The 15,426-nt window shown below is 53.5% G+C and overlaps 4 protein-coding genes across 4 annotated transcripts; 1 reads left to right on the top strand and 3 right to left on the bottom strand.

Annotated features, from left to right (window-relative positions):
* Positions 1-1,799: 1,799 nt before the first annotated feature.
* On the bottom strand, positions 1,800-3,929 carry N656DRAFT_786222 (P-loop containing nucleoside triphosphate hydrolase protein; the record flags this gene model as incomplete). The annotated part of the gene is made up of 5 exons (XM_064816504.1): positions 1,800-1,848; positions 1,903-2,160; positions 2,213-2,573; positions 2,627-3,037; positions 3,704-3,929. The coding sequence occupies 5 exons, from the start codon at positions 3,927-3,929 to the stop codon at positions 1,800-1,802; spliced, it is 1,305 nt and encodes a 434-aa protein (XP_064675054.1).
* A 559-nt stretch (positions 3,930-4,488) lies between these two features.
* On the top strand, positions 4,489-5,004 carry N656DRAFT_700127 (Rpr2-domain-containing protein; the record flags this gene model as incomplete). The annotated part of the gene is made up of 1 exon (XM_064810843.1): positions 4,489-5,004. The coding sequence occupies one exon, from the start codon at positions 4,489-4,491 to the stop codon at positions 5,002-5,004; it is 516 nt and encodes a 171-aa protein (XP_064675053.1).
* A 434-nt stretch (positions 5,005-5,438) lies between these two features.
* N656DRAFT_793953 (uncharacterized protein) lies at positions 5,439-5,971 on the bottom strand (the record flags this gene model as incomplete). The annotated part of the gene is made up of 3 exons (XM_064817222.1): positions 5,439-5,505; positions 5,564-5,685; positions 5,888-5,971. 3 exons carry the CDS (start codon positions 5,969-5,971, stop codon positions 5,439-5,441), a joined length of 273 nt encoding a protein of 90 aa, XP_064675052.1.
* A 2,084-nt stretch (positions 5,972-8,055) lies between these two features.
* On the bottom strand, positions 8,056-10,876 carry N656DRAFT_700051 (2-dehydropantoate 2-reductase-like protein; the record flags this gene model as incomplete). The annotated part of the gene is made up of 5 exons (XM_064810833.1): positions 8,056-9,748; positions 9,812-10,244; positions 10,326-10,366; positions 10,438-10,558; positions 10,840-10,876. The coding sequence occupies 5 exons, from the start codon at positions 10,874-10,876 to the stop codon at positions 8,056-8,058; spliced, it is 2,325 nt and encodes a 774-aa protein (XP_064675051.1).
* Between the last annotated feature and the right edge of the window lie 4,550 nt (positions 10,877-15,426).

Raw genomic sequence — 15,426 nt, 5'->3', positions numbered from 1 at the left:
GATGATCAGAATCGCCGGGCGCTACCTGTTCTATCGAACAGCCCCGCGATGGTAGTCTATACCAGAATTACTCATTAGGTACCGACGGATGAACTCAGGATGTGTCATCCGGACCGGAAACGCCAAGAGCCTTCTTAAGCTCGATCCCGTAAGCAGACCGAGGGGCCCGGCGTGAGATTAGGTCAGGGGGCAGGCAGTTGGCCCGCGAGCAAGATGACTGATGAGTGAGTTGACTACCTACACAACTGTCTGCGTATCTGTGATTTGTCTTCTGTTGTTCCAGTCGTTGGCAGGCCCCGGCAGAGGTGCCAGTAAGTCAAGAAGTAAGGAGGAGCTCGTCTCGATCTCCCAAAGAGGCGCGGGTGAGGCGGAAGGAACTTGACCACGACACATCCGGCAAGGTCGCCTGGTCGTGGCTGGTAGCATACCTACCACCCAGACGACCACCGCAATGGTAAGGGGCCTAGAGAGTAGAGAACGACTTAATTTTGCCGGCAAGTTCAGCTCACACAAAGGAGTCAGTCAGTCAGGTGACGAAAGACGAAAGCAGAAAGGACAAAAACCGAGCGCTAACGTTATATCGTTCCAAACCCGCGGCCCCAAGCCGTCATGATCCCGTTGGGTCGTTCGCCCTTCCCAGCCGAAGTGTGTGGCAAGACTCTAGAGTGAAAGTGTACACTAGAGTCGGTCAGCGTCACGAGAGCATTTGGGGCGAAGGCGAGGGCATGACCTGAAAATACTAAGGAAGGATGACTGACGAAGGATGATTCGACTCCAGAGGAAAGACAAGACGGGACGGCGGGTGTCACAACAAGCACTCTTCACTCACTAACTCATTCGCACGCTCACACACCTACTCACTCTCTCATCTTGTCGACATCGACATGGCTGTATATCCACCGTGTCGTAAGCCTTCTCCTGCCTGGCTCGGACTCGGCGACCCGGAACGTTCCTTGAAGAGGTGCCACTACGCTACACCTACGACCCCATCGCCGCCATCGCGAGGGATTCATTGCGGACGCGGGTGCGGATGGAATGATTCGGCTTCACGACTATGAAAAAAGCTTGCGCCTCTGCTGACACCATCGCATTCCCCCTTCCTCCCTTTGGGCATTCGTTTGTCAACCGAGATTCGCAACAGACAGACGTCTCACCTCTCACCTCGCCACACCATGGACACCATGGACGCCGAGAATACCGCGTTGCTCACGCGTCCTCCTGCTCGTCTGCCTGCTTAGTGTACAATACAATACCTCAGCCGAGGTGTCCGAACCCCTTGAGCTAGTTGGCTACCTGTGTAGACTGTAGGTGTGCACCCATCAGCAGGGACCACTCCCTTCAAGGGGATTGGTGTAAACAGAGCGGGTAACAGCGGCACGTCCATTCAGGAGGGTTAATATGACACAACTCCCACTGCTCCTAGGGTAGGTAATAGACACGAGGGACGGCAGGGCGTAAGATCAAACTCGCACAGTTGGGCACACATCTTCCTCCCATAAGGGAGACGAAAAAGGACAGGATTGCACGGCCACCGGCTAAGCACAGTGACCAGAAAACGTTCTGCAAGGAAAGACTGACCTCCCGATTCCCAGTACCAAAAACTGTCTAGTTATACATGGCCGAGTTTGGTTCCAGACACACACAGAGTGTTTGACGCTTTCTCGAGCTTTTCCCGTTTTACTTTTTGCCTGGTTACTTCAGGAAAGAGAGAGTGCCACAGAGGAACCACCGACGAGGACGACAGGAAGGATTGTAGACGCGGAAGCAATCCACCGCAACGCTCGAACCGGTTTTCCACCTTAAGCCGCCATGTAAGTGGAGGCGTCGATGCCTTCCTTGGGAAACTCGCTAAACTGGAATTAGCATACGACTTATCAAACGAGAGGCGGGCGGATCACGTACGGAAGAGCCACCTCGAAGCGCTTCTCGATTGACTGCAGAACCTCCTTGTCCTGCTCCGTGGTGACAAAGGAGATTGCGAGACCCTTAGTGCCAAAACGGCCGGCACGTCCGACGCGGTGGAGGTACGAGTCAGCATCGGCGGGCATATCGTAATTGATGGCCAGATTGATCCGCTCAATGTCAATACCACGCCCGAAGACGTCGGTAGCGACGCAGATTCTCTTATTGAACTCCTTGAACTCCTTGTAGCGACGGATACTGTTGGGCAATTAGCATCAGAATTTCGAGCGGTCCGAGTTAAGAAACTCACCGCTCCTCCTGGCTGACACCAGAGTGGACAGCGATAGAAGGGAAGTTGCATTCGCGAAGCAACTTGTCGAGTTCGGTGGCACGCAATGTACTCTTGACGAAGATGATGACCTGATTGAACTGCAGCTCATCGAGCAGTTCGTTGAGCTTTCTGTTCTTCTCTCTCTCCTCAAGAGCAAGGTAGTACTGCTGGAGACCATGGAGCGTCAACTTGGTGTCTTCGTCGACATAGTGCTCCGTCGGATTCTGCATGAACTTCCGGCAGATGGGCTTGATCTCGTCAGAGAGCGTAGCGGAAAACATCATGACCTGCTTCTGCTGGGGGGTCGCACGGAAAATTTCCTGGACGTCACGGCGCATGTCTATGGTCTATGTCAGAATAAGAGGCAATGATAAGTATGTCAAGGGTGCTCACCAATCTGATCAAGCATCTTGTCACATTCGTCCAAGACAAACATGCGGACGCTTCCGAGCCGCAGATTCTTGTCCCGAACGAGGGCATTCAGACGGCCGGGAGTGCCGACGATGATGTGCGGGTGCGTCTCCTTATTCTTGAGGATCTCGGCATCCTTCTGGATAGGAGTGCCGCCGTAGAACACACCAGTCTTGATGTCTGGCATGTACTTGCTGAAGCGGTTGTACTCGTTGCGGATCTGGAAAGCCAGCTCACGGGTGTGGCACATCACTAGCACCGAGCACTCTCCGGCAACTGGTTCAACTTGCTGCAGGGTGGTGAGAACAAAGACAGCTGTCTTGCCGAGACCCGACTTTGCCTGGCAAATAATGTCGCCACCAAGCATAGCCTGCGGAATACACGTCTGCTGAACTGTAGTCGGGGACCGCATTAGAATCGGGTACGCAAACGAGGACTGGGTCGGTGGACTAGGGTTGGTTCAAGGAACAGGCCCGTCCATCGTCGCAGCAAAAGATTTCAGCTACTCTCCCGCCTTCCCTTTCCTCCAAGTCACATCTGTGTTTCAAAACTCAAACTGAGCAAGGTGCGCAGTGTGACGGCCCACGGTAAGTGGTGCTATCACCAATCCTCGCCGATTATGACCAGTAATCGGCGGCGAATTGAGACGGGGGACAAGGTCCCAATTAGACAGTGTCCCACGAGGGGTTCGGTGCAAGGAGCTCATGATATGAGCGAGCCATTAAGCGATCTTGTCGCTTCCCCAAAATTGCCGACTCAATCCGAGCATGATGATGACCATCATCTGCAAAGATTGTTTGCTCACGCTAGAGCTCAGCGGTGTCTCAGAGAAGCTTGTGCTCCGACACTCAACAGTCAATGGATAGCTGGTGACCACAGCCTTCATTGTTTTGTGATTGCGCGCCCCCCTGCGCCCTAGACGAACTTGGCTCCCTGACAGATTTTGCATTGCGCAGCCTTCTGCTCTTTTTTTCTTTTTTTGCTTGCGAGATGGACGGACCCGTGGCAGGGGCAGGAGGGGTTAACGATAAGCTGGGGATGAAACTTGTCAGGACTAACCCTCCGAGGGATGCTCGAAACCGCAATCGGCGATGGCGCGAAGTAGCTCAGGCTTCAAGAGAAAGTCGCGGAAACCAGTCGAGTGGATGCCGACGTAAGAACCCTTCTTATCGACGTTCTGGCCGGCGGCAGTAGCATCGCCCTTTTTTCCGTTGGCAGCCGGGGCGGCTGTCTCGTTGTTAAGCTCATCGTCGGAGTAGTCAATGAGATCCTCTTCGGCAGACATGCTGGCTGATGGATGCGACGTTGGTAATCGACTTTGCGAAGTAGTGGCGAGTGGACAAACACAAAGGATTATGGATTGAGGCAGGTGCGATTCCGTGACGGTGTCGCAGGGCCCCAAAGAATTTCAGATGCTAGGGTTAAGGAAAAGGGTTGATGAAGATGGTAGAGGTATCGCGCGTTGATGAGAAAGATGGTGGTTTCTCGATGGCGGGCTTGGCGCGTTGATGATGGGAGGTTGAAAGGCAGGAAGGAGAAAGCGAAAAAGAACGGTTGGATGTTGAAAGAATGCACAGCCTCGAAAGGCCGGAAGGCAACCAACGCTAGCCAATTGTGGCTTAGCGATGCACGCTAAGCCGGGGGCAAAGGCCGATTGGGCACGGACCACCCAACGATAGGCAAAGATATGTACGGAGGTACTCCGTACTTCGATCGTTCGTTCCATTTTTGATGATTCTCAAGTCTCGTTCCCAACCTTGTTATCGAAGTCAAACAAGGGCTGTGTGTAAGAGACTTGGACGCTCAAGCACAGCAGATGCTCGAGGAAATTGAGCCCTCACACCATGGCAAAGGGGAACAAAACTGGCGGCGGAGTGCAGAACAAGGCCATCTACTCGCGCATCTCGTTCCTTCAGCAAGCCGCCACTTTCCTCTCAACGCAACGCCAAACCCATGGCTCTCATGTCACTGGTGCTAGCATTGGCGCTCCCAGTGATTCAGCACGTCTGCCAGCTCCGGATGGTCCAACCTCGGTACCCTTGCAGGGCATGAGCAGGCGGTTGGCCACTGATTTGCGCTCCGTGTCCCTCAAGACCAGAATCCGCCTTAAGCCGGCAGTGAAACAGGCCATCTGCAAGTTCTGCGATTCTGTTCTCATCGAGGGCGAGTCTTGTACATCCACGGTTGAGAACAAGAGCAAGGGCGGTAATAAGCCTTGGGCTGATGTCCTGGTACGAGCCTGCCATACATGTGGAAGGGAAAGGCGATATCCAGTCAGCGCGTCGAGGCCGAAGAGGAAAACGGAGCGAGCAGTTTCAGACGACGCTGCTTCTTTACAGCGAAAGAAACTAAAGGGTTGAGATTATCCAAGTCGGAATGTCGACCCCAATGCTTGTCCTGTGATCCTCACATTCACAATGCACGGAGCCAAACCCATGGTCGGCTAGCTCCTTGAAAGACGAGACCAGAGAAACTTGATGGTGCAGAAGACGGGAGCTCGTATTCCTTATATAACTAGCCTTGGTCTTGACTAGGCTCGTTCCTGGAGACATCTCCGGATCCTGAGCACCGACTACGGCTTCTCCTGTCGGCGCCCCAATCTTGATATGGCCAAAGGCCATGTTTTCTGAGCGCAAACACGATCCACGATCCCACCGCCCTGAAGGAGCTGTTCATATCAAACGGCCCGCCAAGCACAGCCCTTGCCGTTGCGATTAAGCAAGGCCGACATACGGTACGGACCGCTACAACGACGGCCCCGCCACTGCATCATGGACGGCTATGCCCCAAGACCTCACGACTGGCTGCCCTGTTGCTGTTGTACCGATTCTTCTCCGAGAACCTTGCTGGCGGCCATGAACCTGCCACGGCGGTATTAGGGACGGCCGGGGACGGCACAGGGGAATGCGGTTCACTTACAATCCCGCATGCCAGCTGCCCAGCCCGCGCATGGACTCGGCTTGCACGCTTGTCATACGCAAGAGGTTTTCAGTGTCGGCCAGATTAGCAGAGAGTTGCGCCAGCTGTGAGTGGAGTTGGGCCTGGCAATGGTGATTACAAGTTAGTCTACAGCGTTTGAACGAGTCTGTGTAGCCTCGCTGCTTCAGGACTGCAGGTGTATCATATAAGCCGGAGTGGGACTGCTTGGTCAAAAGGGGCACTGGGGACTATGAATAGAGATGCTGTATTTGAGACGGAAGCGAACAGGCCTAGTTGTATGCTGCAAGTATAGGAAAGACGTACCAGCTGCCGAGCCTTGACAGCGCCTCCTGATGTGGCTATTGACTGGCGGGATGTTGTGTTTGTGTTGAAGCTGCGCGTCGCCATGTGTTCGGCGGACCTGGGTGATTACGGCACAATGGTACGGTCGAGCCACGATGTTTGGACACCAGTTTACCAGCTATCTCAGGCGTGTGATGGGCTCTGCCTCGTATGCTTTGACGTATAAATAAGCAAGTTGAACTAGGTGTTTCTTTGCGATCCAAGTTTTCGATTGATGTTCTGGAAGAACAAGAGAGCGGGGCAGCCCTATCACTGCAGCACTGCCAGTGGTGGGGCTAGGTGCTGGATAGTGGATGTGTGCACCGTGCTATACTACCACTGAGTACAGCACCTCAGCACCCAGAAACACCAACATCGTTCACCGTAGTCCTGGAGGTTTCTGTCGCTCCGTCCACAAGCATGGCCTTACATTCAAGTGGAGGATATTGTCATATGGCAACTGCTAAGAAAGAGTGCGAGCTATGAATGGGTTTTGGAACACTGGCGCTCAAAGTCTGCTCACATCCGCCCTCATTCCCAAGGTTGCAAGTCAGGTACTCACCATAGAAAACTTCCAGAGTCAAGGGGGCCATCAACCCATATCACCAGAGGTAAGTCAGTAACTACACAGCTATCAAATCTGAAATGGCCCTCATACATATCATTAGCATGGCCAAAGAAAAGCGTGAACTGAGTGACGACGTAAAGCCTCCACCAGCCCATTACAGATCATCCGGACAACTCCAACGGGGTGTAATTTACATGACTGACCTCAGCGGCTAGTGGACGACAAATAGGAGCAGATATTCCCATAAACCTCGCGTGGCAAGGTACTGTACTATAGTAACTAGGACCAAGGGTGGGACACCTTGCCCTCGAGGTGCGGCCAAAGACATGATCTACAGAACTGCGAGATAGACATACACAAGGCGGTATAGGGGGAAGAGACCGAGGTATGAGTTTATACTCTACACTGCCTCCTCCTATCTACCATCTTCCCCTGCGTTTTACTTCCCTCACCGCAATCGACCTCCAGTGTCCCCCCTAAAGGACGGACGAATACTCCTCATCCACACTGTCCATCACGCACAGCCAGCAGCAGCCAGGAAACCTTCCCGGTCACCTCAACCATTAAAGTGGCGTAGATAGGTGGCCCTCGAAAGAAGGCGTGGTCTGATTCATTCATTACAAGTTAAGGTACGCTATGTCCCATCCCGTACCATCTATCATCCACCCTCCCACCCCATCCATCCAGCAATCCAGCCACCCTTGCATCCTAGAACAAGGCAACAAAGTAAAAAGCCGCTTTACACAGTACATTAGATGGAAGAAAGAAAGATAGCAAGAAACACTATGCGAAGGCTGACCAAGCATAGACAGACAGACAAATGCAGTCGATTTTACCAGTGCAGCGTTACCATAAGTCAAGAAAACATCACGCAAAGAAAACTGTCGCGGATAAATGAAGGAAGAGAGAACAATGAAAATGCCCCTATGTACTCGGTAGGTAATTCAGTAGGTAGGTAGGCTGTAGGTAGCAGCAGGTAGAGAGGTAGGATTCAGGCTTTCCCTTCCCGTCTTGTCACGCTTCCACACGAGCCAGACAAGACAGATCATCAGGAAACCCCAAATCCCCGAAACTAGATATTAAGGTCTTTTGCGTCTTGTCCCTTTTGTACGCGCCATCTCCACTCCGCCGGCCGTCGAATGTAGCTGTTCCGCAACCTTAGGCAAGGTATATAAGGCATAAAGCCTTCCCGCCCCCAATGTCGCTTCAAGAGAGCTTGCCATTCCCCATCCACTTCCACAACGCTCTTTTGCTTCTCTAGGATCTCATAATCGATGCATTTGTAAAGTCGTGTTCGTCTCCCTCCTCTCCGTCTAGACCAGACAGTTGGGAAGGTCAAATGGTAGACACCTCTTTTCCTTTCTAGACCAAACAACACGCCATCGCCCGGGTCAAAAAGGCGTAGGCTGGATCCTTTCCCAAGATTAAGACCAGACTCTTCATCTTTTCAGAGCAAACGCCGCGGCTCATCTTCGCAGCCATGCACAATGAGGCTTGTATCAAGGTGCGGGCACGCACCAAGGCAAAATAAGAAAAAAGGAAGGCAAAAGGAAAAAGAAGGACAAAACAACAAAAGGCGCAATCAGCGGACGCCAATCGGGGGGCGAGGACCTAAACTGCTCTGGCTGCTGTGGGCAGAGGGTTCCGAGTCGAGATGGGACGAATCACCACTGGCCGCGCTGCCGCTCGCACTACCGGTCAGACTTCGTACATTCTTGCCCAATGGTGGGTGGAGGGAGCTCACCCCGGCGTGCTGCTCCACCTGCTGAGGCGCAACGACATTGCCGTGACCGGGAGGGTACCGGGGCATCGGCTGCTTCACACCGTCGGGCGGAGACGGACGCCCGCCGTTCATGTGCGGGCCAGGATACCCGTTCGGAGGCGACGGCCGCCCGCTCGCCCCGCCGCGGATCGACGGGGTGTAGGGAGTTCCCGGCGATTGACTAGCCCGCCGAGGCCCGTTCCCGTTCATACCCATAGGCGGCGGTCCATGGTTGTACTGAAGCTCGTCCAGACGGGCGGCCGTGAGGGAGTTGGACCTTGACTCCCCATGCAATGCCCCTCGGTCAACGGTGCCATACCGGTTAGACGTAAATCCCAGTAGCGGGTCGTCCAAGATGTTATCATGGAGCCCGGGGATCGCGTTCGTCATGATCTGGCTCGATCGACTCCTGCTACTCCAAGGTCGAAACCTGCTTCCCCGTGAGGGACCCGTATCTTGCTCGGGATTCATGCGAAACTGTGCGGAACTACTAGGCACTTTCCGGTTCTTCCTTGACGTGACGCTCATCATGTCGAAGTTGTCTGGGTCGATCATCGGAACCCCTGGTGTACCATTGGGGTCGAAATAATCGTCGTCTTCGTCTTCGTCATCGAACGCACCGCCGTTGTTTCGCATTGGTGGTGGAGGTCCCCTTCTTGGTCCCGGGCCCGCCCCGGCAGCTGCCCGTCTTAGGTTCATTTCACGCTCTCTCAATGCAAGCTCTCTTTGCCGCAATTGCAGCTCCCTTTCCCTCAGAGCAATTTCCTGCGGGCTGGGCTGCGGGTAGCCGGCTTCACCACCCTCAGGAATGTCGTCGTAAAGCACCAAGTGGCTGAACTCCTCCAGATCGGCTCCCTCCATGGAACTTCTCCGCGATTGGACCCGTGAGCCCGGCATTCCATTGGGCGGGGGTCGTCCGTAGCCATTGGGCGGCGCCCCATTCATAGGCGGTGGAGGACGACGCATGCCCGGCCCCGGCGGTCCTGGTGGCCCCATCGACGGGCCCCTGGGCCGTGGTCGGCCCATACCATTTCCATTAGGAATCCCGTTAGGGCCCAGTCGCGGGGTACCCTGGGAAGATATCCGGGGAATAGGAGAGGGAATGGTGGACGGAGATCCCGGCCGGGTCGGTGGACCCAGCGAGGCATCGACCTTGGGCCGGTTGCGGTTGGCTATGTTGAGATGATGGAGGAGGGCATATAACGTCTCGACCCGCGGCACGCTCAGCCCAGTTTCCTGAGATAATCTGATGGGCGAGCCAAGGTAAGTCTCGACTTCCATGGGCCGCCTCGCAACATAATCCTGCCACATGATATTCTCTGCGCTGGATCGTGCGAACTCATCAATTGTGTTTTGTTTGAACTCAGGCGGGAACTTGCACCCCCGGGCTTCCGCCAATGCGAGGAGTTCATCGATTATGTCGGAAACCAGCTTGGAAACACCCACTTTCTCGAGCAGTGCAGCGTAGTTCGGCGTCTCGAATAGCACAGTCAAAGGGTGGAAGGCAATGGGGCTGAAGGGAGGAGAAAAATGAGGTCAGCTTCTATTCATTTGTGCACAAATTGGTGCAACTTACCCGATTACTCGCTCGAACTGCTGCTGTCGGATGTTATCTGACACCTTGCAGTCAACTTGGCCTGTGCTTAGCGTCATGGCTAGAGCATGCGCCATGTCCTCCTGTATTGAGGACGGAATGCCGGAAACCTTGTTTGCCGGCCCGACCCAGAGTTCAGTTGACCCCTTGTGTTCGAACTCGCTTGCCCCGAGCTGTGCGAGATCAGCGCCGCAAACGAGAGAGAGAACCACATTTGTTGGGAATCGCTCCTCAATGGCTGATTCGAGGCCGAGTGCGTGAGTGGTGTTGACGAGGATGCATGTGTGCTGGGGCGTCACGACGGAGTCGATCACCGAGGCTAAGTCGTAGACATCAGGGAGTGCCTTTATACATAGGATAACGTAGTCGAACGCGCCCTCTCCGCGAGATGCTGCCTCCTCGGGGGTCCGGACGACTGCAAATAAACTGTTCAGCAAAGGATGCGCTGTTGCGGAAGGGAAGGGAGAGGGGAGCTTTGCGGGCAAGAAATACATACCATGCCTGGGCTTGAACCGCTCGTTACCAAAGATGGGAGACCTGGGCGTAACGCAGTCAGCACATGAGATTGTGGAAACAAGGAGGTTGGGCGGAGGAAGCGGAGCGCATACTTGAAAGATATCCCGTACTGCGATACATGCTCGTAACCCGTCTTCCACACGAGAGTGACGTCGCAGGCATTAGTCGCTTGCAGCCGCCATGATAAGAAGGCAGAAACCTGATTCCCGCCCACTGTGACAACTTTCATCAGCTCATTGTCCGACATTTCTAGCTCTGCTAGCGAAGTCGCATGTGCAGCAGCTCCCAGAAAAAGGTTTTTTGGCAAACGAGTGTAGTTGCGATCGGGTGAGTTGGACGGGGGAGTGGGAGGGTTTCAAGATGATGTCCACTCTTTTCTGGTGTCCGTCCCGGAAATCGAGGCCGCACTAGGCAGGCTGGAGCGGCAAGGACTAGGTAGACAAAAAAGATACAAACGAACCGAGAGGAGGTACAGCACGAGTGCAGCGACTTACCTGATAGGATCTTGAGTCGGGGAGTCAAGGGTGCCATGGTGGAGGCCCGATCTGGGATAGTGGGCTTGTCAAGTTTCCAAGCTGCAGGACGCAAAACCAGCAAGGCCGGCTATGACGGGAAGCGCCCGACCGAAACGGGAAACCCTCGATGTCTCGCTCTCCTGTGCCTAGCCAAACCACAATTCGCAGTCAAGCTCGGTGTCGGCCTGTCAGCTGTTGCAGGTTGAGACTTTTCTCCCTCCCTTTCTTTTCCTCAGCCCTCGTTCGCTTGGCGTGCTCAGTTATGTTGCGTCGAACCCCCGCAGACTGCAGATGAGATGACGATCTCCCGGCGACCTGATTCCTCCGGGGGAGAACTATTGAGGATAAGTGCCGGTCCGTTCGCCGTCTTTGTCCGGACTCATCCAACCGGACTTGCAGATCGGAAACTTGAAAAGAGCGATTGACGAGTATCACGCAGAGGCCCCCAAGTTGTGGTTCAGCAAGTGAGCGAGCTTCGGTATGCAGCGGCAGCAGGCAACTCTGACGATCGCCGCGCGCTCTTCTGCGGTGGCGCCGGCGAGTCCAACTGCGCTACTGGCAACAGCCAGCTAGGGTGCACGCAGCGGGCGGTAGTGCAGTATCAGCGGCGGTCGGCCAACCCGCTACCGCGTGGTGCAGGAGACTAAAAAACGAGCGTGAGGCCGAGATGGGACAACTAGTGCGTGGCTGCCACAGCTATGCCTGGGGATCCTGGGATTCGAATGGCGGGTTTCAGGGCGGTTGGCGGATGCGGCGTTGGTCGTCTGGCGAAGCCCACGGATGATAGGCCGCTTGAGGTGCAAGGAAATTGACTTTGTGCTCCCTCTATCGCGTGTTTGCGGGTATCACAATCGTGCAGCGAGCGTCGGGTTTGTGTCAACGGTTCGGGCTACGCAGTCGCGTGGGCTGCTGCTGAACGAACACTTCAGATGGTCGATAAATAACGAGCGGACGATTCGTACGAGCCAGCGAGTGGGTGGGCTCCAGCTAGATCTCGAGACAGGTTCGGGCGTTGCCAAGAGTTCGTTGCCGTCAGCGCCCGGGAGTGCCAGAATGTCTAATTAATAGTATTCGCTGGACAGCAACCCGTCGGAAAAAGTGATAGAATTAGGATTACGCTTTACGCTGTTTGAAGTAGGCAAAATAACAGGGCTTCGACAGTGCAGGTGGATGCTGTCGAGGTAGAAAATGCTGGCGGTGTCGCGTGTTCCGCCTGGAGACCCTCTCTTCTCTTGCCCTTGTGTACGAGGCGGTTGTTGGCGGTCACTGCTTTAGTGCCGGCCGGATGTGCTAACGTTTGGGTGGTAGGCAGGTGGAAACGGAAAACGGAAAGCTCGGGGTGGGAAAGTGGCTCGGTACGGGAGGTGTCACAGAAAGCATCGACGCCGCTGCCCTGGAGTGGATGCAATTGGGCAGTGCTGCGCTGACAAAAGGGAGAAGGAATGCGTAGCTTGGCGGCGCTGGAACCTGTAAATGATTGCCAGTAAATCTCAAAAGGACACTCAGCCAGTGTAGTATTAAAGGTAGAGGTATTAGCTGTCCTGAGCAACGAGCCTGAATTATCCCAGGCTCTAACTTACGTACCATGATGCTCGTTGAATGCTCAGACGTTAGGTTTGGCCGGCATCAGATTCTACACAATTCTTCCCCCGGCCATTGTGGAAGAACGCTAGAAAACGTCCCAAAAACGACCCGCTGGCATCCACACTACTGTGGTAGCTGTGGATCGCTAACACGCTTTGATACGACGACACGATGAGATGAGATGGGAAAGAGTTGGCCATCCGGGTCTGGGCAATTTCCCAACCCTGATTGATCGGAAAGAGATGGCGCGCGACAGGGAACAGGGGCCTGCGTCGCCGGTGCCTGAAGTTGACGGGCTTTTCGCGTGTGGCTTAGCGGTTGCTGCCCCATCCAGTGACGTGGGTACCGAAATCTTGCAACGAGTGGCCTCTGGCCTCTGGGGCGGGAGTCCGCAGATGCTCTGCGTAGTCTCGTAGTGTAGACGCACTCAGCATGTTATCACAGAATTCAGACCAGTGTGTGCGGGCTGTATTGGCCTTACGGCCCGGTAATTGACTTGGATACGTACCACTGGCCAATTCCAGCCAATCAAACCACCCAGACCCCACTTACCGACCACCCGCACACACTGGTCTGAGGAAATAATCGGGGTCCCAGGGGGGTTACCTTTTCAAACCCACGCACCCAGAACCACCATTGTACCGTTATTGAAGCTATTCGCGATCCGACAACTGTTCTATAATCCCCTAATCAAGGGCGTTCTTCTGGATGTTTTTTCTGGTTTGATTCCCATTGCTCATATGCCAGACAGCTGCTAACAACTCACAGGTAGTTCCACGATTACTCGCGCGACCATAACTCTACCCGTTGGCTCCACTCCCAAAAAAGGGGCCAACTATAGATAGTTGGGCGCAAAATTCGTGGACGGAACGAAATCCAGAGACGCATCAGAAATTGGTGCATTCCCCATACAAAATTGTTAGCCAGCAACACCAGCAACCTGCATCTTTACAACCATTGTTTTTCCTGGAAAATGGATATGACTGTTAGATCCGCCTTGAAAAGGCGGTTCGAATGATACTTACTTTGAATGGATATATTCTATTACTCTTGGAGTGCTTGATGAAATTGTGGTGAATTTTGGTGGAAGTTGCTGAATCTGGTGACTTGGGTCTTGTAAGTCGGGTTTGGAATGTGGTGCAAGATACAACACTTTCACCTAGGACACTCCAAATATAGGATGCATCCATTCAAAGTAGGTATCATTCGAACCGCCTTGAAGAGGCGGTTCTGACTGTCATATCCATTTCCCTGAAAGTACAGTATGGCCTGATTTCCGGGCATGAGACTGCCCATCTGTTAGTGATTGTAGTGATATGCTATATATTGTACTATCGTCTCTGGATTTTGTTCCGTCTCCGAATTCTGCGCCCAACTATCTTGATAGTGGCCCCTTGACGAAAGTGGAGCCAACGGGTATGGTATACTCTTTCCTGGGCTAATTCGCGATTCCTGGCCTTGCCCTGAGGTATCCTGGCCGCAAGCGACCATAAGGTGAGGCCCAAGAACGGCATCATTCGCAGTTATCGCGCCAAAGCCTCTTTATAACCCTCTCTTTCCCGGGCCACATTGCTCTTGCGCGAATACGAATCCTGGCCATACGAATGCTCTCTGAGGAAGAGCAATGGCGAATTGACCTTGTGGTGGAAAATCGTGGTTGCGCGCCAACTGGGTGGAAAGTTGGAGGGGGTCAACCTCCGGGCAAGGTTGAAAAAGGAAGCAACAAATTACGTTTGGGCCAACCTTTCGCACTTCCACTTGTCGCATCACGATGAAAATTATACCATTCGATTCGCTTGCTTCTGGAGATCTTCAGAGTATATTTTGTTTTGCTACAACTAGTTGTGGTGGTATATGCGACGTGGTTGTATGTGGTGGTCAATCTGGATTTGTATGGGGCTTGAAAAGGTGAGCCCGTCGGGAGTCTGATTATTTCCTCAGACGTTTTTTTTGGGCGTCCAGGAAGAAATGTGGGTCGTCATGTACCGGACAGATGCCTACCCAAATTGGGTTAGGAAGTGTCCTAGCCAATACACGCATGGGCCAGAATTTCAATTGTTACGGGCAGGCGACAGGCCGCGAAGCGGCCCTCTGGTCTGGCGCGAAGCGCCCAACGCCCACAAAAAACGTCTGATTCTGAGATAACTCAGCATGTGGCTTTCATCAGTCTTTACAGAACGATAACAGACCAGAGAGACCAGTGAATTGCCCACATACAACAGCCAAACTTACGCCGGACCCTTAAACCATCTTTGGAGGTTAACTTACCTTACCCTACTGGGCGGGAAACTGTCAAATGGCACATGTCAACTGAATTCAGGTACTGTACTGAACAATACATGCATACAGTAATATTATCACATTGTATAGGTATGTAAGTCACCCTAGCCGAAAAGTACGCGACGAAGAGTTTGGAATTCGGTACTGCGCCTGGCCTCAGATCAAAGGTTGTGATCTAGTATAAGCTCAAGCACACGTGTTGGAGCGATATCAAGGAAATATGGCAGGTATGTACTCGGTGCAGTCGGAGCACCTACGAAGTACTCCAGTCATAGAATCTGGAGGTTCTCAAAGAGCGAAGCCCTTGAGCAGAGGGCTGAGAACCGGAGTGTAGCGGCACAGGAACTGGAGCAGTCCAGATCTAACCGGAAGTAGTCTATAATCTCAACGTTTATTGGCAAGCCCATGTTCAGGTATTTGAGTTTCCTTGGAACAGCGTCGTAGTGCATGTAGCGTATTTATGTCCATACATACAGTACAGTACGAGGCTAGTGTAAGAATTGGCGGACAGTTGGTACTGTATCCGTATGTGTGTATCCGTAATTACTGTGAGAGGTATTCCGTAAGGTACCTAGTTCGCGATGATAACAGATCGATGGAGGAGATTGAGAAAGTTTCGGAGTTTTGGAGACCAGTCCCCCAGCTCATGACTCGTTGGTAGTTGCAGCTGTCTAACTGCAGTTGACACGATGACAACAGAGT

The sequence above is a fragment of the Canariomyces notabilis genome, assembly GCF_033297395.1.
Source record: "Canariomyces notabilis strain CBS 508.74 unplaced genomic scaffold N656scaffold_1, whole genome shotgun sequence".
Classification (NCBI taxonomy): domain Eukaryota; kingdom Fungi; phylum Ascomycota; class Sordariomycetes; order Sordariales; family Chaetomiaceae; genus Canariomyces; species Canariomyces notabilis.
The sequence above is the reverse complement of the archived record's forward strand: the minus strand, read 5'-3'. Positions and strand labels throughout refer to the sequence as shown.